The following is a 23,798-nucleotide window of genomic DNA, read 5'->3' as shown; positions in this document are numbered from 1 at the left end:
GGAATTTTGATGGGGATTACGTTGAATCTGTAGATTGCTTTTGGCAAGATGGTCATTTTAACTATATTAATCCTGCCGATCCAGGAGTATGGAAGATTTTTCCATTTTCTGAGGTCTTCTTCGATTTCCTTCTTCAGAGACCTGAAGTTCTTGTCATATAGATCTTTCACTTGTTTGGTTAGAGTCACACCAAGATACTTTATATTGTTTGTGGCTATTGTGAAGGGTGTCATTTCCCTAACTTCTTTCTCAGCCTGTTTATCCTTTGAGTATAGGAAGGCAACTGATTTGCTTGAGTTGATTTTGTAACCAGCCACTTTGCTGAAGTTGTTTATCAGCTGTAGGAGTTGTCTGGTGGAGTTTTATGGATCACTTAAGTATACTATCATATCATCTGCAAATAGTGATAATTTGACTTCTTCCTTTCCAATTTGTATCCCTTTGACCTCCTTATGTTGTCTAATTGCTCTAGTTAGACCTCCATGTAAAACCAGACACACTGAAACTAAAAGAACAGAAACAGGGGAAAACCCTTGAGGACATGGGCACAGGGGAAAAGTTTCTGAATAGAACACCAATAGCTTATGTTCTAAGATCAAGAATTGACAAATGGGACCTCATAAAATTACAAAGTTTCTGTAAGGCAAAGGACACTGTCAAAAGGACAAAATGGCAACCAACAAATTGGGAAAAGATCTTCACCAACCCTACATCTGAGAGAGGATTAATATCCAATATATACAAAGAACTCAAGAAGTTAGACCCCCAGGGAACCAAATAACCCTATTAAAAAATGGGGTACAGATCTAACAAAGAATTTTCACCTGAAGAAATCCAGATGGCTGAGAAGCACCTTAAGAAATGCTCAATATCATTAGTAATTAAGGAAATGCAAATCAAAACAACCCTGAGATTTCACCTCACACCAGTCAGAATGGCTAAGGTTAAAAACTCAGGAGACAGCAGGTGTTTGTGAGGATGTGGAGAAAGAGGAACACTCCTCCACTGCTGGTGGAATTGCAAGATGGTACAACCACTATGTAAATCAATCTGGCGGTTCCTCAGAAAACTGAACATGACACTTCCGGAGGACCCTGCTATACCTTTCCTGGGCATATACCCAAAGGATTCCTCAGCATGCAATAAGGACACATGCTCCATTATGTTCATATCAGCCTTATTTATTATAACCAGACGCTGGAAAGAACCCACATGTTCCTCAGTGGAGGAATGGATACAGAAAATGTGGTATATTTACACAATGGAATACTACTCAGCAATTAAAAACAATGAATTCATGAAAATTTTAGGCAAATGGTTGTTGGAACTGGAAAATATCATCCTAAGTGAGGTAACCCAATCACAAAATAATACACATGGAATGCAGTCTCTGATAAGTGGATATTAATTAGCCCAGAAGCTCTGAATGCCCAAGGTACAATTAGCATAACAAATGACTCCCATGAAGAAGTAAGGAGAGAGTTCTGATCCTGGAGTGGCTTGATCTAGCATTGTAGGGGATTGCCAGGACAGAGAAAAGGGAAGGGGGTAATTGGAGTATGGGTGGAGAGAAGAAGGCTTATGGGACATATGGGGAGGGGGAAATGGGAAAGGGGAAATCATTTGGCATGTAAACAAAGAATATAGGAAAAATGGGGTATGTAATAACAAGCATACAAAGAAGGAAAATAAAGAGATCAGATACTCTCCCAATCACAGTAGCTTCAAACAAAACAAAATATCTAGGAATAAACCTAGGCAATGCAGTGAAGAATATCTACTATGAAAATTTTAAACCTCTGAAGAAAATAACAGAGAAAAGCACTAGGAAAGGGAAAAACATCTATGGTTTTTAATTGGTAGAATTAACACTTTGAGAATGGCCATTTATACACTCAAGGAAATTCCATTCAAAATCACAATGTCAATTTTTACAGAAATAAAAACTAAAAACTCTCCTAGATTTCACAAAAGAACCTAAATACCCAATATTCTTGAGCAAAGCCAACAATACTGTAGGGATTATGATTTCAGATCCTAAGACAAGTTACAGAGTAAAAGAAATAAAAAGATTACATTATAGGCACAAAAACAGACACAGACTAATGGAATAAAACCACAAATCCAGACATAAGTACAATTAACTTCAACCAACTGATATTTAACAAAGTTATAAAAACACATCCTCATGAAAAGAAAGCATCTTCAACAAAGGTGAGAAAACTAAATGTCCACATGCAGAAGAATTAAGCTATAGAGACTTCCGGAATTGAAGTCCATTTGCACAATAATTAAAGCCAACTCTTGTCAAGTGGGACTTCTAAATCCTAAAAGTTTCTATACAGTTAAAGAAACAGTGGGGTGAAAAGAAAGCCTATAAATTAGGAGTAGGATCTTTGTCATCTTTATTCATGTGACAGAAGATTCATACCCGGAATATATAAAGAACTAAAAAAAAATCGATAAGACAAAAACAAAAGATCGATTAAAAAAATGGTTCTGTGATCTGTGTAGAGTTCAGAAAAGAAGAAAAAAAATGATGTTTAAAGAATATCTCAAGCAAGGTTTGTGAGCCCTATCAACTAAAGAATGTAAATCAAAATAACTTTGAGCTTTTGTCATGTTCTGTCAGAAGAGCAAGAAGTAATGACCACAAGAATAACAATAAATAAATAAAGGCTGGGGTGAGGGCATAAGAAGAGGGGAGTATCATTCAGTTTTACCAGTATTGCCAACTAGTGCAACCACACTGGAGATTTGGTTTGCTCCTCCCTTGTGACCTTTGAAATTCACCAAATGGCTGCCAGTAATACACTGAAACTCAGCATCATGCACTGTTAATGACCGTGTTCCCAGAAGCACCACTGCAGGTGGCATGCTCTGGGCTTTAGAAGATGGCCTTCTGTGGCCTGTTGCTCTTAGCCAATGTCCTCCTAACCTCATGGTTCTCTACTGCGAAGGTGAAGGTTGTTGTCACCCGCGGCCACATGCGAACCGGATTACCTGGAAGAGAATTCTGAGGGTAACAGGAAGGGGGCGAAAGAGAAATGAGTCAAGAGGACAGTTGCCCATAGAGACTGACTTTACTAATATTTAGCCAATATTTATAGTCTTTGGAAAAACCACCCTGCCCCCCAAATGGCCGCGAATTCCTTGGATCTTCTTCTCGGCGGGTTGCCTGCTTCTAGTCCCGCAGTTTTCTGCTGGTCTCCAGGTGAAACTGCACTGAGGAGGCCCTGGTAGTTAAGGTGAAAGTGGCTGTATTGTTCCCAATGGAACAAGGGCCGGAGATAACGCCAGGGGAAGGGTGGAGGCTGTAGGCCAGGTATGTTGCAGCTTGAATAGGCCGGAGATAACGCCAGGGGAAGAGTGGGGGTTGCCAGCCAGGAGGGTCACAGCTAAATGCTGTGCGGGGAAGGAACAGAAGGTGAGCAGAGACAGAGGTAAAGCATCCACATCCTGCTTTGTATTTGAGGATTTTTTAATTTATTTTAATTTAATTTTAAAATACTTGAAATAGAAAATAGAATAGAACAATGTTTTAGATGAAAAAGTAGAAAACATTTTTGAATGATGAAAACCAATTGCTTTATCTAGTTACTGATAACCAATTAAAGAGAAAAATTGAATAAAATGGGTTCTTCTCTGCCCTCTAAACTCAAAATCTCATTTTCTTCTATATACAATTTGGAGAGAAAAAAAAAGAGAATCTCTTTTCAAATGTGTAAATAATAAATGTAATGAGATGAAATTCAAAATTAATTTTAACCCAGATATCAAAAATTCATATTAACCCAGATATCCCTCAGTGGAGGAATGGACACAGAAAACATGGTATATATACACAATAAAGTACTATTCAGCAATTAAAAACAATGAATTCATGAATTTTTTAGGCAAATGATTGGAACTGGAAAATATCATCCTAAGTGAGGTAACGCAATCACAAAAGAATACACATGAAATGCAATCATTGATAAGTGGATATTAATTAACCCTGAAGCTCTGAATACTGACGATACAATTAGCATATCAAATGATTCCCATGAAGAAGGAAGAAGAGGGCCCTAATCCTGGAAAGGCTTGATCCAGCATTGTAGGGGAGTACCAGGACAGAGAAAAGGGAGGGGTAAAGATAGGAGAATGGATGGAGAGAAGAGGACTTATGGGACATATGGGGGGGGGGGGGGACTGGGAAAGGGAAAAGCTTTTAGAATGTAAACAAAGAATATAGAAAATAAAAAACTTTAAAAAAACAAAATTAATTTTATTGTAAATTAAACAATGACACAAACCATGACAAAACTCTCAACAGACACTAAATCTCTGAGTCTGTGTGGGACTGATTTTATTTTTACAGATTAGATAACATTAACTTCAAAGTCACTAAAATGATTAATTTTCTCATTACAACCAAATTATCATTCCTCATATAAAAATCTCTTTTAATATGCCAACAAAAATTATTGTTATTTTGTATGTAAATTGACAAAATGTCAACAATTTGCCATTTTCTGGTCTCTTCAATGAATATAGAAAGCAGAGTAGGATTGTTATCTCTGTGTTACCACTGTGTGTTTTACCAGGATTTTGAAATATAAATAAAGAAAATATGTAATAAAAGAAATATTAAAGAAAAAAACAACAAAACGATTGTTTGGGTCATTTACTTACATTTAGCCTTATCAGAGCCTAAGGGGATACAAGTTAAAAAGTAAGGAAAAAAATAACTTTAACACATATATACATATGTGTGTGTGTGTGTGTGTGTGTGTGTATTTCATTTCAAATATGGTGTTTTATATATATATATATGTCCCTCAGTGTTTGACAACTCTACTGTGTCCATGATATCACAAACAATGCTTTAAACAGGGAGTAGTGTTCTGGAATTTAGTGTCTGTGCTTGACTTTGGTGTCAGGAAGTCTTTTTTGTTTTTGTTTTTGTTTTTGTTTTTCGAGACAGAGTTTCTCTGTGTAGCCCTGGCTGTCCTGGAACTCACTCTGTAGACCGGGCTGGCCTCAAACTCAGAAATCTGCCTGCATCTGCCTCCCAGGTGCTGGGATTAAAGGCATGCACCACCACTGCCCGCCACATCAGGAAGTCTTTATTTTGCCATTTGTTGGCTACAATGTGTTTCCATACAGTAAGGGATTATTTATGTAGCTCTTCTGTTCTCAAATAAGCGAAAAAGATAGGAACTAAATTTATACTCTCAAATTTTGTAAGAAATTTTGTACTCTAATTACAGAGATTTAAACACATTTTATTGTGTTATAATATTTCATTTTGATGGTAATCATGAGAAAGCAGTCACGTAATGAGAGAAAAGGTCATCCTGTCATAGAAAAAATGTTTGCTCTCAATATTTTTTCAGTAATTTTTGAGATTATAATATAATTACATTTCTCATTTTTTTTCTTCTTTCCAAATTGTTCCAAGTACCCCATCTTTTTCTCTGACTTATTGCTTTTTTCCCACTGATTCTCTATTAGTTTTATATGTTTACATATTTGTATATGTAACAGTTACCCAATGAGAGAAAATTCTATACTATCAAAGAAAAAGGTGGGCTCTCAACTTTTTGTACTTTCAGATTGTAAGATTACAGCATAATTATATTTCTCCCATTTTGCTTCCTTTAAAACTGTCCTTTATACTTCTCCTTGTTCTTAAGCTTGTCATGGTTTTTTAGGAGATATATATAATATATTATACATAAATATTTATAAATAATTATTATATATAAGTATACAATATAACTATAATATAGATATTATGTATTATATTATATGTAATATAAATAATGGTATATCATATTATATACAATAAATAGTATAGATTATGTAAATATAATATAAATATATAATACATAAGTATATATGGATTTTTATGCTCAGAAGATAATTTATTCTCAATTCATTTGGATTTAGTCAAACACAGGATTAAACCATCCTACAATGGTCCCCTCTTTGGCAGTATTTTTTTTAACATAACCAAAGCTGCCCCCCTTTTCAGACTCCCCTCACAGAGTTGCTCCCCATCACTCCTCCCCTTTGCCTCTGAGAGGGTAACCTCCCTCAGGAATACTCTGACCCTGGTGTATGCAGGATTAAGCATATCCTCTCCTATGAGGTCAGACTAGGCAGCGTTCTGCTGCACATGTACCTGAGACCTTGCACCATCCCCTGTATGCTCTTTGTTTGGTAGCTCAATCTCTGGGAGCTCCCATGGGTCCAGGCTAGTTGATACTGTTGGTCTTCCTGTGGGGTTGCCATTGTCATGGCCTTCAGTCCTTCCCCTATCTCTTCCATAGGTATTCTTGACCTCTGTCCCATGTTTGGCTGTAAGCATCTGCATCTGTACATCTCATATACATACATACATTCATACATACATACATATGTACATAATGTATGTACATACGTATGTACAACTGTACACATATTTATGTATTCATACATACATAAATATACATATATTCATTGCACATGTGTATATATGAATTCATATATACACATGTGCAATGAATATATGTATATTTGTATAAATATATTCATATTATATATTTTATATATGTATATAAACATATATATGTAAGTGTGTGTATGTTTCTCTAAATATATCCTGCTCAGTTTGTATAGCATTACTTGAAAATGGAATTTGATGGGTATTCTGTACAGTCTAGAAAATGACCCACAAGAGTCTTAATTTTTCTTTTGAATGAGTGAGTTTACTAACTATATAGCAGCAAAAGTAGAAGAATCAGTATCAAGTAAAAGGTAAATAAATAGATGACAGACAGCAGAACATTATTTGAGGTGCTCACTATATCCAGTGTTAGTCCACTAGGACAGCTAATTTATGGCAAATAACTGGACTTTCACTTTGATGGTTCCCTTTGATGATGTTTCTAAAAAAATAGAACAAAGAGCAATGGATGGAGATCATAGGAACAATTTTGGTGCTGTCAACATCCAGTCCAAATTGGCTGGAAAAATAAAAACAGTAAACTTGGATTTCTGGTTGGTTTTCCATGGCTGCTTTTTGCTTGTTTTCTCTACTTTTATTGGGAATCCAAATGCGAAATCCAGCTGGCTGCCTTAGATATGATTCCTCAATTTCTGTTGGATCTCTGCAAGAAAATTTAATGATGCTATCTGTCCATAAGTTTTGGTTTTTACTTGGAATCTTCATACAATGGGACACTGCTGTGCCCTTTAGAACTCCAGCTGGCTATATCTAGTTCTTGCAGTTTTTCTCTGAAGCCAATTTGATGATGTTTTGCTATCAGTCTTGCTGTATGTCTACCTATCTTTCACTTTACCTATCATATATCTGTCTGTCTATCTATCTATATATCTATCTATCTATCTATCATCACCTATCTATATCTTACAATGGAATCTTTCCATTTTATTGAATATAGATTCATTTCTTATACAATATATATTGATTACAGTTTCTCTTACCTCTATTCCTCCTTGTTGTGCCCAACTTCCTCTCTAACTAGACACAAAGAAGACATGTCATCACAGCCAAAGACAAATCAGAACCAAATAAAATATAATAAGGTAAAACAAACATCATGATCACATTGGGTAAGGCTAACCAACATAAGAATAAAGTCTAGGACCTGGCACCAAACTCAGAGAACCACTCATTCACAAAAATAATTCACAAAAATAATAATAAGAGAGCTTTAATGTGTGTGCAGGCGACCTGATACAGACACAGTCAGGTCCTATACATGCTGCTTCGTGCTCTGTAACTTCATATGAGATTAACTCAGTTGATTTAAGGGACCTTGTTCTCCTGCTGTTCTCTATCCACCCTTATCCTTACACTCTTTCTGTGTCTCCTTTTTCTGGGTCCTTTGAGGTCTGAGGGGAGGGATTTGATGGAGATATCTCATTTAAAGCTGGGCCTTCAGCTTCTCCCCAATTTTCCCTTTTCCTTCTTTTCTCCTCCCTCTCTCTACATAATGTCTGTGTGCCTCTATTTAATTCTTCAAATAAGGTGTAGAAGGAGTACTCTATGATGGTTACTGAAGAAGGTACTGTTCTATTTGTATAACAGAATATCATAGGTCATGTTACCTCTACTTACTTTTTAAGACAAGATGTTTTGTTTTATCCTAGCTCTCTGGACTATCTAGTGTCTAGGTTTTTGGTCCCTGAAGCAGTGCTGGTCATGGGTTCCATCTCATGGAATGGACATTAAGTCAAATGAGACATTTGTTGTTTATTCACACAAGAACTGTGCCTCTATTACCCTAGCATATTTTTCAGGCAGGCAGGGCAGCATTGTAGATCAAAGATTTTTATGGCTGGCCTCATTTATATATTTCTGTTTTGGTAGCCTGTAGGGTACTTTCCCTTACTAAAGGCACTAGAATATAGGAATGACAGCTTTATGTAGGCACCAGATTGACCTCTCCATGTTCAATGAGTTGTGTGGGTATTTTCTTCAGTGATAGGATCTTGATGTCAATTTGTAGAAATGAACCTATTGCCTTGGCCAAGTTTGGGTGTGCTGTGTTCTTTTTCTTTGTTGTTTATTTGTGTGGTTTATGAGTCAGCTTAACTGTGGCTTCATAGAATGAATTACATAGTATTCCTTCTGTTTCTATTTTGTGGAATAGTTTGAGGAGTATTGGTATTAGCTCTTCTTTGAAGGCTTGATAGAATTCTGCACTAAAACTATCTATCCTTGGGCTTTTTTGTTTGGGAAGTTGTTAATCATTATTTCTATTTTCCAGTTTTGTAGAGTATAGGATTTTGTAGTAGGTTCTGATGATTTTTTTTAATTTCCTCAGTTTCTGTTATGTCTCCATTTACATTTCTGATTTTGTTAATTTGTTTACTCTCTCTGTGCCCTTTAATTAGTTTGGTTTGATTTTTCTTAAAGAACTAGCTCTTGGTTTTGTTGATTCTTTCTGTCATTTTCTTTGTTTCTAAGTGGGCGATTTCAGCCCTGAGATTGACTATTTACTGCCAACTATTCCTCTTATGTTTTCTTCTTTCTGTTCTAGAGCTTTCAGGTGCACTATCAAGTTGCTTGTATAGGATCTCTCCAACTTCTTTATGAAGTCACTTCAGGCTATGAATTTTCCTCTTAAAACTGCTTTCATTGTGTTCCATAAATTTGGGTAAGATCTGTCTTCATTTTCATAGAATGTACAAAGACTTTGATTTCTTTCATGACAAGTTATCATTTTGTAAAGAGTTATTCAGTTACCATGAGTATGTGGGCTTTCTGTTGTTTTTGCTGTTATTGAAGCCTACCCTTAGTCCATGATGATTTGATAGAATGCATGGGATTATTTCAATCTTCTTCTATTTGTTAAAGCTTGTTTTGTGTCTGATTATGAGGTCAGTTTTGGAGAAGGTTTCATGCGGTGCTGAGAAGAAGATATATTCTCTTGTTTTAGGGTGAAATATTTTGTAGATATCTGTTAAATATAATTGATTCATAACGTGTTAGTTTCACCATATCTCTGTTTAGTTTCTATTTCAATTGTTTCGATATTTCAATGTTTCTGTCCATTGGTGAGAGAGTGGTGTTGAAATCTCCCACTATTATTATGTGAGGTTCAATGTGTGTTTTTACATTTAGTAATGTTTCTTTTACAAATATGAGTGCCCTTGCATTTGTACTATAGATGCTCAGAATTGAGACTTCTTGGTGAATTTTTCCTTTGATGAATATGAATTGTCCTTCCCCAACTCAGTTGATAAATTTTGGTTGAAAGTCTATTTTATTGGATATTAGAATGGCAATTCCAACTTGTTCCTTGGGACCAATTTCTTGGAAAACTTTTTTCAGCCTTTTACCCTGAGGTAGAGTCTGTCTTTGTCACTGAGGTGTGTTGCTTGTGTGCAGCATAATGCTGTATCCTGTTTATATATCCAGTCTAGAAGCCTGTGATTTTTTTAGTGAGGAACTGAGTCCATTGATGTTGAAAGATATTAAAGCAGATGATAGTTAGTTTCAGTTATTTTTGTTGCTGGAGGTGGTATTGTGTGTGTATGATTCTCTTCTTTTGGATGTGTTGTGCAATGTTTAATTTCTTGTGTTTTCTTGAGTGTAGTTACCCTCTTTGCATTGGAGATTTCCTTGAAGTGTCCTCTATAAGGCTGGTTTATTAGAAAGATACTGTTTAAATTTGGTTTTGTCATGGAATATCTTGGTTTCTCCATGTATGATGACAGAAAGTTTTGCTGGATAATAGCCTGGGCTGGCATTTGTGTTTTCTTAGTGTCTGCCTGACATCTGTCAGGTGTCTTCTCACTTTTAGAGCCTCTGTTGTGAAGTCTCATGGCCTTTTTCTCTTGTAGCTTTTAATATTCCTTTTTTGTTCTCTGTATTTAGTGTTTTGATTATTATGTGACGAGAGGATTTTCTTTTCTGGTCCAATTTAATTGGTGTTCTGAAGACTTCTTGTACCTTTATGGGATCTCTTTCTTTAGGTTACAGAAGTTTTATTTTGTGATCTTGTTGAAGATGGTTTTTGGCCCTTTGAGCTAGAAGTCTTTACCCATTTCTATTCCTATTATTCTTAGATTTTTATCTTTTCATTGTGTCCTGAATTTCCAAGATATTTTGGGCTAGAATCTTTTGCACTTTGTATTTTCTTTGATCAACATATCAATATTTGCTATGGTATCTTCTATGCCAGAGATTCTCTTCTATCTCTTGTATTCTGTTGCTGATGCTTGTATCTGCAGCTTCTGCTCTCTTTCCTCAGTTGTCCATCTCCATGGTTGCCTCCATTTGTGTTTTCTTCTTTCTCTCTATTTATATTTTTAGCTCTTGGACTATTTTGTTCAATTTATTCGCCTGCTTGATTGTTTTTTCCTGTATTCTGTTAAAGGATTTATTTGTTTCTTCTTTGGGGAGCTATTTTTTTGGTGAATTTCTTTCTTTTTTATTAGATATTTTCTTTATTTACATTTCAAATGTTATCCCTTATCATGGTTTCCTCTCCAAAAACCCCCTATCCTATCCTATCCTGTCCTGTCCTGCTCTGCCCTGCCCTATCCTATCCTATCCTATCCTATCCTATCCTATCCTATCCTATCCTATCCTATCCTATCTCCCATCCCCCTGCTCACTAACCCACCCACATCTGCTTCCCTGTCCTGGCATTCCCCTATGCTGGGGCATTAAGCTTTCTCAGGACCAAGGGTCTCTCCTCCCTTTGAAGTACAACAAGGCCATTCTCTGCTATATATGCAGTTGGATCCATGTGCACTCTTTGGTTGGTGATTTAGTCCCCGGGAGCTCTGAGGGTACTGGTTTGTTCTACCTGTTTGCCTATGTTTTCTTGTCTTTCTTTTATATCCTTCTTAAAGGCCTCAATCATCTTCATAAGATGGTATTTTAGATCATTATTTTGCTTTTCAGGTATGTTAGGATATCCAGGGCATGCTGTGGTAGGAGAACTAGGTTCTGATGGTGCTGAATTGCATTGGTCTCTGTCTCTTATTTTGTACTTACCCCTTGCCATCTGGTTTTCTCTGGTGTTAACTAGTCTGGGTGTCTCTGACTAAAGCCTGCCTCCTTGGATGCTGATAGAGCTCTGTAACCTGGTTAGAGCCAGGCTCCTTGGAGGTAGGCAGTGCTGTCTCTGGTTAGACCAGGCCTCCTGGGTCCCTGGATCCTGTGAACCTCTTGTGCCCCCTGGTTATTGCATACCTTCTGGGAGGTAGACAGACTATAGGGTGTGGGAGGATATCAGGCCACTAATCTGGCCGGAGTAGAGAAGAGGACCAGAAGGGAGGTGAAGCCCACAAGGACAGATAGGTCCTATGTCAAATGGGCTCAATTGTTGTCCCAGCTGGAGTGAGTAATTGGGAAAAATTTTTACCTGTCTCCCTAGTTACTGTGGACATCCTGGGAGACAGGCAGGCTGTATCCCTTGTTACTGAGAACCTCCTATGCCCTTGTTTACTGCAGACTTTCTGGGAGGCAAATAGGCTGTAAGGTATGGTAGGATATTAACTTGCTGATCTGGACCATGTAGAGAAGCAGACTAGAAGGAAAGTGGAGAGTGGGAAGTGGGGTATGTCTTACCTCAGCTGGGCTCTGTGGATGTCCCAGCTGCAGTGGGTATTTGGGCGAGATTATGATCTGTATCTTTGGTTACTGTAAACCTCCCGGGAGGCACACAGGCTCCAATCTGTCAATTTTTATGCCAGAATCATATTGTTTTAATTAGTATAGCTCTTTAGCACAGCATCAAATCAGGGAGACTAATACTTCTGGAAGTTCTTTTATTCTACAGAATTGTTACCGCTTATTTTGGTTTTTTTGTTTGTTTGTTTGTTTGATGGATTGTTTCATATAAAGTTGAATGTTGTTCTTCAAGGTCCGTAATGACTTGTTTTGGAATTTTGATGGAGATTGTATTATCTGTATATTGCTCTTGGTAGGATGGCTATCTTTACCATACTAATCCCACTAATGTGAGCACGGTGAATCTTTCCATCTTCTCATATCTTCTTTGAAGACTGAAGTTAAACTATACAAGACTTTTACCTGCTTGGATAGATTTACCTGTAGATACTTTATATTATTTTGGGACCATTATAAAAGATGTTTTCTTTATTTCTTTCTCAGACTATTTTCATTTGTATATATGAGGGCTACTGATTTTTGTTCTATACTTGTGTCCAGCTACTTTACAGTATCTAGCTACAATACTTCTCAGCTATAGGAGTTCTTTGGTAGAATTCTTAAGGCCACTTACATTTATTTCCTTATCATCTGCAAATAAAAAATATATACAACATCCTTTCCAAATTGCATCCCCTTTATCTCCTTCAGTTGTCTTACTGTTTACCTAAGACTTCAAGTACAATATTGAATAGATATGAAAAGAATGGATTTTTTTCTGTCCTTGTTCCCTATTTTAGAAGAATTTATTTTTATTTCTCTGTATTAAATTTGATGTTGTGTATAGGCCTGCTGAAAATTATCTTTGCTACCTTAAGGTAGGTCACATGTATCCTTAATCACTCTTAGACTTTAATCATAAAGAGCTGTTGGACTTCCCAAAGAATTTTTCAGTATCCAATGAGTAGCGTTTTACTTTCATTTTGTTTATACTGTGGGTTACATTGTGAAACCATTGTATGTTAAACCAGTATACATCACTGATATGAAGCTTTCATGATCATGGTGAATGATCTTTTTGATATGTTCTTAAATTCTGTTTGTATTTTATTGATTATGTTTTATTCTATTTTCAAGAGGGAAATTGGGTTGTAATTCTGTTTCTTTGTTAAGTCCTTGTGTGGTTTGGATATCAGGGTGCCCATGCCCACTTAAAATGAACATGGCAATGTTCCATCTGGTTCTATTTTGGGAAATAATTTGGGAACGTTTGACATTAACTCTTTTTTTAATTCTGGTAGAATTCAGCAGTAAAACCATCTGATTTTTTTTACTTTAGAAGGGTTCTATTTCACTAGGAGTTATGGTTCTATTTAACAGATTATCTGATGTTGAACTTCTCCATTTCTGCTGGATTTTCCAATTATATAAAGTACATGTTTTAAAGCATGTCCTAATGATTCTTTGGATTTCTTCAATGTATTTTGTTATGATCCCTTTTCATTTCTGCTTATACTAATTTTAATATGTCCCTCTGTCTTTTAGTTAGTTTGAATAATGGTTTCTCTACCCTGTTGGCATTCTCAAATAATCAACTCACTGCTTCATAGAGTCTTCATATTACTCTCTGAATATTTATTTTATTAATCTCAGCCCTCAGTTTGATTTTTCCTGCCCAGTATTTTTAGATGACTTGCTTCTTTTGTTCTAGAACTTTTAGCCCACTAGTTAAGTTTCTAGGAGGAAACCTGTTAGGGGAGATTTTTGTTTATTTCTTTGGTGTGTATGTGTGTGTGTGTAGGCACTTGGTGCTTTGACCTTTCCTATTGCAACTGCTTTCATGTATTCCATAAGTTGGGTAGACTGTATATTCATTTTCATTGAATTTTAGGAATACTATTTTTTATTTCATTACATCGGCCTTGATCCAGCAGTCATTCAGTAGATACTTGCTCCATTTTCATCAGTTTGTCAGCTTTCTGTTATTGTTGAAATCCAAGTTAAATCTGAAACAGTTTGATAGGATGCAATGGGCTATTTCTATATTCTTCTTTCTGTTGAGACATGCTTTGTGACTGAGGATATGGCTAGTATAGATGGAATGAAAAGGTATATTCTTTTGTGTTTAGGTTAAATCTTCTGTAAATATCTGTTAGGTCCATTTGTTTCTCCATCTGTTATCTCCAGTGGTTTTCTGTTTTTGAGCCACTGGGGGCAGAGAGGAAAGGGAAGAAAGGGGGACCTAAGCGGAATTTCTGCTGCAGGGCCACAGATGAGACTGGGAGCTGGAAACAGTGGACCTGAATGTGGAAACAGAGAGGAAAGAATCCACTGTCCACCGGCTTGTTGCCCTCAGCACTTTGTGTGTTAGTAAAGCTCTACTTCCTTCATAGTTTCCTGGAAAAGAGAGGCTTCTCTGATTACTTTTGCCAATGTTAATTCATATATTTAGAAGTTTGTTCAACATCATTGCAATGCATCTTAGTAATAGAATTAAGCTCCTTCCCCAGATGTAATTATACCCTGACAAAGCAATTGGGACAAATTTACAATTTTAAGTGTGGAATCTGTGTAGAGCAATGGGTCTCAAACCGCATTATTGTTGAGTTTCTACATATAGTTTTTTTCCAAATATATCTGAACTCTTTTGAGTACATTTACAATTGTGATGTGGAATCAGTGTGGTAAAGTGTCCCTCCTATCTTATTTGGTTGGTTTCTCAAAACACATCTGTCCAAATATATCAGTACTGATGGCAGCCTGAATATATATGAATTTGAGTTGCTTCAGACTAGAATTTCTGGTATTTCCCTGGATAAAATAAAGAAAACTAATCCCCCTGAAAGTTCATTACAAAACTTTTCATCTTAAAATGTGTAGTGCTCTCTTCTCAGATCTGTTCGCTTACTCATTTCCTTCACCAGATGGTTTACTGTCTGGTGGAAAACACAGGATAAATTTACAAGTAAAACAATACAGAGAATGATGATCATGAATCTGCATTAGGAGACCGTTCACAAACTGAGTTTTTGTGCCATGCTGAATTTGTAGATAGATAAAATTTGCCAATGAAAACTTAAGGGTTCTGGGCTAGTTAAAAAAAAAACTGAGCTGTTTGAGTAATTTTTACAGTGGTTTTAAAAATTAGTAAATATATTGATCAATGTTGTGAGTAGCCTTAATCAACAAGTGGTACACCAACCATCTCTGTTGAAAAGACCATGATTACATCTAAAAAAAAGTGTAATTTCAAGTGTGGCTGTTTTACACACTCACCACAAATACTGATGCTGCACTTTAAGGAATATTAAGTCAGTTTTGAGGAACTGCCAATGAAATGGACAAAGACAGACTTGCCTGTACCCACATGAGAAGGAAGATAAGCTCAGAGCTGGAGGACTGTGCTGATAATGACATTCCTACTTAAATTCTGTCTCATTTTGATGCCCCTCAGAAATAAATCTTAGTGAACTACTTGATTATGGATGTTCTATAAAAATATAATTCTCAAATTTGCTAAAGAAGAACACTTAGGAAAAAATTAAAATTATAAACAATGTAGTAAGTGAACAAAAATCCTTTAAAATCACTTTCACTTATAAAAATTAAATAAACAAGGAAACTGCAGGAAGTTTGGTGCTCTTGTTGATATTTGTTTGGGTTCTTTTAATATATTTTGTGAGGGTCTCTGAAATAGAGTCATTCCTCATAGAAAAATTAATGCTGCTCTGATATTGAAAGTACTTAATTTTATTCAAAAAAAAATTAAAAGGAAAACTTTAACAAAACTTTTACATAATTTGATAATACAATGAATAATACAGCATGTCAATATGAGTATAGAAGAATATTTCAACATGATGTAATATGTTGAATGTAATATGATTATATTAGATTTCAGTCCCAATTCAAATTGTAAAGAAGCATTTACCATATTAGATATTAAGAAATATCTCTAACCCACTTCTCTGGTGAGCTGTATGATATACCATGACTTCTGGAAGAAACACCTCCTCATAAACCTCAGTTTTTTGAATTTATGTTTCTTCATCATAGATGCCTGCTGCCTTCTCATGTAGTCCTTTCAATTAATAGAAAGTAATCTCCTGATCAAGTATTTCATGATATGACTGTTTTTCTGTTTGTTTTATTTATTTGTTTATTGCTAGTGAAACCTTGTGATTTTCCACAATTCAAATATGGACGTCTATATTATGATGAAAGCCTTAGGCCCTACTTCCCAGTACCCATAGGAAAGGAGTTCAGCTATTACTGTGACAACGGGTTTTCATCTCCTTCAGAGTCATACTGGGACTACCTTCGTTGCGCAGAACAAGGTTGGGAGCCTTCAGTTCCATGCCTCAGTAAGCCAATGCTTTATATTAAATTATGGTTAATTGTTTTATAGAGTGCAAAGAGTAGAGCACACATATAATTACATTTATGTTTCTCATGGCAAAAATAAAAACCAACAGAAGAATTTGAGAGCAAACAGATTAGGTTCTGTCCTTTGTGAGCAGCTCCTCATGAAATGCACACAAACCATAGGGAATATGGGCATACCTTTATCACTTGAACATTTTATTTATAATCAATAAGATAAATGCTACTCTTTCAAACATTTGCCTTTAACTTTGGTTTTGAATGTCATGCATGTTCATTAAGAGGTTAGTTATAAACACAAATTTTAACTGTTTATTTTCAAAAACTGAAAGGGTTTATCTTTTTTAATTCATTATTTTTCTGGTTCTTAGGGCAATGTGTTTTCCATTATGTGGAGAATGGGGAATCTTCATACTGGCAAAGAAAATATATGCAGTGTCAGTCTGTAAAAGTCCATTGTTACAATGGCTATAGTCTTCCAAATGGTCAAGACATGATTAAATGTACAGAGAATGGCTGGTCCCCTCCTGCCAAATGCATCAGTAAGTACCATGCTCTGAGATCACAAACGCTCACGATATCCCTCCTCATCCATATTAACTATGGCAAAATGCTGCATTGTTTCAAGTGAAGCAAATTCTTAACAAATACATAGTTAAGTAATACCTAGTAGATATTGGGTCATGATACAACAAAACATTGAGTAACCTTTTCTTTAATTTGTCGTACTGTCATCTTTGAAATCACTGTATCATTTGAATTGAAACAATTATAAAAGTACAATGCAGAATTAAACAAATGTGATAACAGCCACATATATCATTTTGAGAATATATTTTTACATGATTAATGTAGTTATTTGTTAAGTATGTACTGAATTCAATTTAGTAGTCTTTCATTCTATATTTGCTCACATTCATAATTTTGCATATTCTTTTCACAGTCTCCATTAATTAGGCTGATTTATATAAGCATACTGCTTTTCATATTTATGCAACTTTTTATTTTTAAAAGTCCTATGCAGTTTTCATTAGACTTTTCCCCAAGTAACTCAACAGTATCTTAAAACAAATAATAGTTAAGCAGAGGACACCAAATGTTTCCCATGCCATGTGCCCTGCCCATAGCAGGAACCACAGCAATGTACAAATATTTGGTGGACAAATGTGAAAAAAAGAGAATCTAACATTTTGAACGTTATGAAGTAAGGTAGAATTCAAGAAGCAAGGGTAGAAAGGACAGTCTATTTAAGTAGCCAGCCTTGCCACCTGAGACCACTCTGAAATCTCAGCCCATGCTGTCACTGAGGGACATGTCTGGGTTGATGGCCTTGCATGGGTCTGTGCTAATGTCTGTGGTTCATATTACCACTAAATATCATGGGGACAGCTATTAGCAGCCTTTTAAACGTGTGGTTTTATTTTTCTCCAAACCCAGCTAGCTCCCAAATAATTTAAAATGGATTATTATATCTATTTAACAAGCTTTAAGGACACAAGTGAGAAGTATTACTGTATTTTAATCCTCCAAGCTAATCTGGCTACCTTCCTGCCAACGTCCTTGTGATACTTGCATTTTAGTAATATCTGGCTCTCTCTGCTGCGAGCATTTTCTCATGGTGTATCCTGGACTCTCCCAGTGGGTCATTCCCACTTTCTCTCTCTCCTGTCAGCTCCCCTGGTTGGGAGGAAGTCCAGGCCTACTGTTTCCTCTGCTCAATCATTAGGCAACGATCAGCTTCTTTATTGACTAATCAGGAAATAATTGGGGAGCTATGTTTACAAAACATCTAGACAGGAAATTTGCAGAATAAGGATTACACTCAGATATGGGGTCACAGTAATCAGCATCTGAAGTAATAAAAAGATAGTCTTTATGTATTACACAATAATATTATACCTACAGATGTACTGATCTGGTCTGCCACCTAGGACCACTTTAATGTGTCAGAGCTGTGCAGAGCTGGCCCCACACCTTGTCTGCCCTGAGACAGCCTAGTGTGGATGTGATGTCCTCCTCCATTCCTTACCCCCTTGCCACCTAACCTAGAGCAGTCAGGAGATCTGGCCCTGTGATTGTGAGAGTGGGAGGACTGGACTTGCCTCCCACCAGCTAAAGCACTTGGGTAAGCAAGGTCTGTACCTCACCTGGGCATCACAATTGAGCTCACCCTGGTAGCAGGCATTGAGCCATCTGAGGATATGAGCATAGAAGAGCTAAAGTCACTACCAAGAGTGATGTGCACATGGGGGAGATGTACTTCCCCAACCCTTTCCATGTGATTAGTTAGGAGAGCTCTCTCAGCCTCTGCTTGGTGCGGCACTTGGGATAATGAGGCCTGCACCTTGACTGGGCTGCACAGTAGAACTGGATCTGGAAGTGAGGATGTAGGTGATCATGCCCTGAGGACTGAGAGTAGGAGAGTTGACCCTGTACCTTGCCAAGTACAGTATTAAGTGAGTTAGTAAGACAGGATAATATTGGAAAGTTTGCCCTGGTGGTACAGGAGAGGTAGCAGGTTGACCAACTCAGCTACCTCCCATATCCAGATTTAAGAATTTCATTTGGCCTACCCCAACATCTATCTCAACTTTGACCTGCTAGAGTAAGGGAAAAGACTGAGCCTGAAGATCCAACGCTGTAGGATATCCATGTCACAGGGCAACAACAGGATATTCCAGAGGATTCCTGGTGAGGATCCAGTATTGATAATGTAGAAGAAATCAGAGGCCTCAATTCAGACTGAAGACTCACTGCAATGAATATTTACAAATAAATATGTGTGGGCAAAAGAATATAGTCTGGGACACATTGTGACATATTACAGCGTCCATGACAAGATGATTTTATGCATTCTTTTGTTTTGTCAATTTTTTATTTTTGTTTTGGGTTTTGGGGGGGGTTGTAAGAGCAGACTGCAGAAATTAAGGGACAGAAAGAAGACTGGAATTGGGTTGCATGATGTTACATTCACAAAGCATCAATAAAAATATTTTTAAATTGACAATTATATACTCACTTCCCAAGGATTCATCTTTGAAAAATCATTTTATTCAAGAATAAGTTAACACATATTTAGTGTTCAGGTCAGTGGCATTGAAAAAAATGACTGTGATCTGGAAAAAAGAAAGCATCTTCAACATATGATGATGGTGAAACTGGATGTCTGCACATTGCAGAATGGCAACAGATCTGTAAGGATCACCCTGTACAGAACTCACGTCCAAGCAGATTGAAGTCCTCCACATAAAGCCACACACAGTGAACCTGATAGAAGAGAAATTGGGGAATAGCCTTGAACACATTGACAGAGGAGAACTTTTTCTGAAAAAAAAAAAACACCAATATCACATGCACTAAAATCAACAATTAATAACTGAATTTATGAAACTGAAATGCTTCTGTAAAGCAAAGAACACTGTCAATTGTCAATCAGAGAAAGGGGTAACCTATAAAATGAAAACACTGCTATCAACATCCAATAGAGGTCTAATATTGAGAATATATATAGAAGTCAATAAAATAGATACAAAAGTCATATAATTTAATTAAAAATGAGGTACAGTTCTAAACAGGTAATTCTCAATGGAGAAATTTTAAATGGATGAAAATCACTTAAAACATGTTCAATATCCTTAGCCATCAGGAAAATGAAAATCAAAACTACTTGATATTACATTTTACATTTTAGCTCAAAATGCCTAAGATCAATACCACAGGTGATAGATAGCTCACGGAGACAAAGATATGGAGCAAGGGTAACACTCCTCCTTTTCTGGTGGGAATGCAAACCTGCCCAACCATTATGGAAATTAATATGACAGTTCCTCAGGAAATTGGGAATCTATCAACCTCAAGACCCAGCTACACCACTCTTGGCCATATACCCAAAAGATGCTACATCCTACTACAAAGACTCTTCCTCAACTATATTCATTCCACCTTTATTCGTAATAGCTAGACAAGGAAAACAACCTAGATATTTCTCAACAGAAGACTAGATTTTTTAAAAATAGGCTGCATTTACATAGAGGAGTATTATTCAGAGTTAAAAAATGACATCATGAAATTTTCAGGCAAATGAGTGGTACTTGAAAATAAACATTCTATGTGAGATACCCAATCCCAGAAACTTACATATAAGTGGATATTAGCTATTAAGTAAATAATAAACAAGTTCTAATCCTTAGATCCAGAGGGGTTAGATAAAGAATGTTTTAAAGGGAAAACATCGATCTACTTATGAAGCAGAAGTAGACTAGATTATTCTTGTAGACTGGGGGCTGGTAAGGACTGAGGCAATAGGGATCAAGTGGGTGTGGGAGAAATGGAGGGCGGGAGAGAGTATGGGGAGAGACAATGGGATTTAGGGGCATTTAGGAGGGCAATATGGAAACCCAGTGCAGTGGAAACTTCCTGGATTCTATTAAGGAGCCTAAGGGAAGACTCCTAATAATGAAGGAAGGATACAGAGTCTGAACTGGACATTTTTTATAGTCAGGCAAGTCTCCCCAGTGGTAGAACTGGGGTATATCTGTTGAGTTGTTGGACTAGGAAGTGCCATGGTGATATCTAAACAACCCAAACTGATGGTAGAACTAAAGGTCACTCTCTTAAAACTGATAGCAGTCAAATGGTTTGATCTGGAAAATATCATCCTAAGTGAGGTAACCCAATCACAAAAGAATACACATGGAATGCAATCTCTGATAAGTGGATATTAATTAGCCCAGAAGTCCTTTTGCATAAGAAATTACTCCCATGAAGAAGTATGGAGAGGGTCCTGATCCTGGAAAGGATCGATCTAGCAGTGGAAGGGATTATAAGGACAGAGAAAAAGGAGGGAGGTGATTGGAGAAGGGATGGAGAGAAGAAAGTTTATTGGACATATGGGGAGGGGGGATCCGGGAAAGGGGAAATTATTTGGAATGTAAACAAAGAATAGAGAAAATAAAAATATTTAAAAAAAAAAAAGAAGCAAAGAGAACAATACAAAGAATAAAAAAAAAAAAACTGATAGCAGTGTCTCATTGCTGAGTAAAACATCCACTCAGCTCACTGAAGGAGCTCACTGAAGGAGGTGAAGGGAGGGCAAGCTTATGTGGGTTTGAAGCTTTCACCCATACATTCTAATCTCTTTGTCTACACAAGGTACTCAGTAGGCTATGGAAACAGAAATATGGAAAACATCCTAGCCAAAAAACCCTTCATCTATAATCTGTCCTGCCTGCAAGATGTGCTCGGGCAATGGTTGCACAGAACATGTGGGACTGCCCAACCAATGTTTTGTTTATCTGCAGGCACATGCCACAGAAGAGAGCCCATGCCCTACATTGACTGCAAGACCAGGAACAAGATACTGGCTATCACAGAAACCTAGAGTAGAACCATATTATATCATTTTATCATCTCTTCCCTCCCACCTCTTCTTTTGTCCCCTCTCAAATTCATGACCTCTTATTTAACTATTATTGTTCTACATGCACACACACACACACCACATACACACACACACACACACACACACACACACACACACACACGCATGCACGTACAAACCTTCTGAATCCATTTAGTGGGGCTTGATTATTCATGTGTTTAGGACTGATCACTTGAGATTGGGTAACTTATTGGGAGGACTCACTCCTTAAGATTAATTTTCTTCCCTTAGGAAATATTAATTGCATATAGTTTTCATCTAGAGCTAGTAAATGTAAGAACTGATCCATATGTGTCATCATGTCAATTGATATTGTGCTGAACTCATTTAGATCATCATATCTCTGAGATTTTACAGGTGCAGTTTCCCTATTGTACATAGATGACACTATCTCATAGCAGATATCTTGATATCTTGGTTTTCTGGCTTTCATAATCTTTCTGTTCTTTTTTCCATGATGAACTCCAAGACTAAGGTTGGGATATCGCCTAGATATTTCATGTCCAGCATTCCCTCAATTTGTGCTTCCTTTTTTTTACTACTGTTGAGTCCTGCCCCGCCCCAGCATAGTTGCAGCCATTTTGTTCCATGCCTGCCATTTTCGGATAAAAGAGTTTTACTCAGAACATTTATATGCTGAGCACATACCGTGTTTGTTCTGTATATTCTGATGTTTGTTAATCTTAAGAAATTAAGATTATAAGGTCATAAGGTCCGCTTATGACCAATCAGGATGAAGGTCAGTTAGAACTGTTCTGTATAGCTAGCTAGAATAGCTTGAGTCAGTACCAACCACTCTGCCATGCTGTGTATGAGTTCACTATGGACTGTTCCTTCATAAGCTGGCCCCAGAAATGTTCCAGGTTCAGTCTCAGTTATCTAGTGCAGGCTGTGTCCCTGACTGATCAGTCTTGGGATGTGCTTTCAATAAACCACGATGCTACTCTGTCCATGTGTTAGCTTTGTCTGTAACTTCATTTAGTTGCTTGTTTGCCGGGTGATTCATAGTCAGACAAAACTTGATTAAAACTTTATCTGCTGGCCATCCACCCCTGACTTACTTTTAAATCATTTCAAGGATTTTCAGAAATAACAAAAACTGATAAACTGGTGCTGCCATTGGAGACCTGCTTCTTGCCTGGATCTAGCTGACAGCAAGCCAGAAGCTGCTTGTTCTATACAAGCTGTTCTTAAAGGGACACTAGCAGTTTCTCAGTTCTCTAGTAAGAAAGATGATGGCTAGCTCTCCTACAAAACCTTGGCGCTCATGAGAATTGCATTCAGCAGGTACCAAGGTGCTCCTCCCTTAAAATTACAGCTAGAAAAATAAGGAAAGTTTTGTCTCTTTATTCTAAGTGTGTGTGTGTGTGTGTGTGTGTGTGTGTGTGTATGTGTGTGTGTGTCCACTACATCTTCTTTTTCTGACTGGTCTTAAATATAAAGGTTTACTATGTTCTGCATATCTTGGTTATAAATTATTGTCTTATAAGTTATCAATGCTTATTGCTTGCCATATTTCACAACTTCTTAACCCTTTCTTGTCCCTACACTGGCTTCAACTTAAATGGGGAAATTGTTATACCATAAAAAGGTCAGAAAAGTTCCTATTCTCTTTAAATACTATGTTTATGGTTTTATTTTGATACTAGAAAGCTTCAACTCAAAGCTGTGATTTTTAAGGCTCAAACATAATAGAGATAGATAGTCAGTAATCTTTTAAATAATCAAATTCTTTAATGTTTCCAGTAATATATTTGAAGTCATGCTAAATACTAATGCACTTAACTTCAATATTAAACTTTATTTAGTCTACAAATTTTTTAAAAGGTTTGTTTATTTTATTTATATGAGTAC

At 36.7% G+C, this 23,798-nt stretch overlaps 1 protein-coding gene across 1 annotated transcript in view; it reads left to right on the top strand.

The window, feature by feature from the left end:
- LOC127697042 (complement factor H-related protein 2-like) overlaps positions 1 to 23,798 on the top strand; it is a 58,737-nt gene that overhangs the window by 23,303 nt on the left and 11,636 nt on the right. Inside the window, 3 exon segments of the mRNA XM_052199919.1 lie at positions 15,016 to 15,086; positions 16,291 to 16,458; positions 16,876 to 17,046. Coding sequence (XP_052055879.1) covers positions 15,016 to 15,086; positions 16,291 to 16,458; positions 16,876 to 17,046 — 410 coding nt within the window.

This window comes from Apodemus sylvaticus, chromosome 12 (genome assembly GCF_947179515.1).
Source record: "Apodemus sylvaticus chromosome 12, mApoSyl1.1, whole genome shotgun sequence".
Taxonomy (NCBI): domain Eukaryota; kingdom Metazoa; phylum Chordata; class Mammalia; order Rodentia; family Muridae; genus Apodemus; species Apodemus sylvaticus.
The sequence above is the reverse complement of the archived record's forward strand: the minus strand, read 5'-3'. Positions and strand labels throughout refer to the sequence as shown.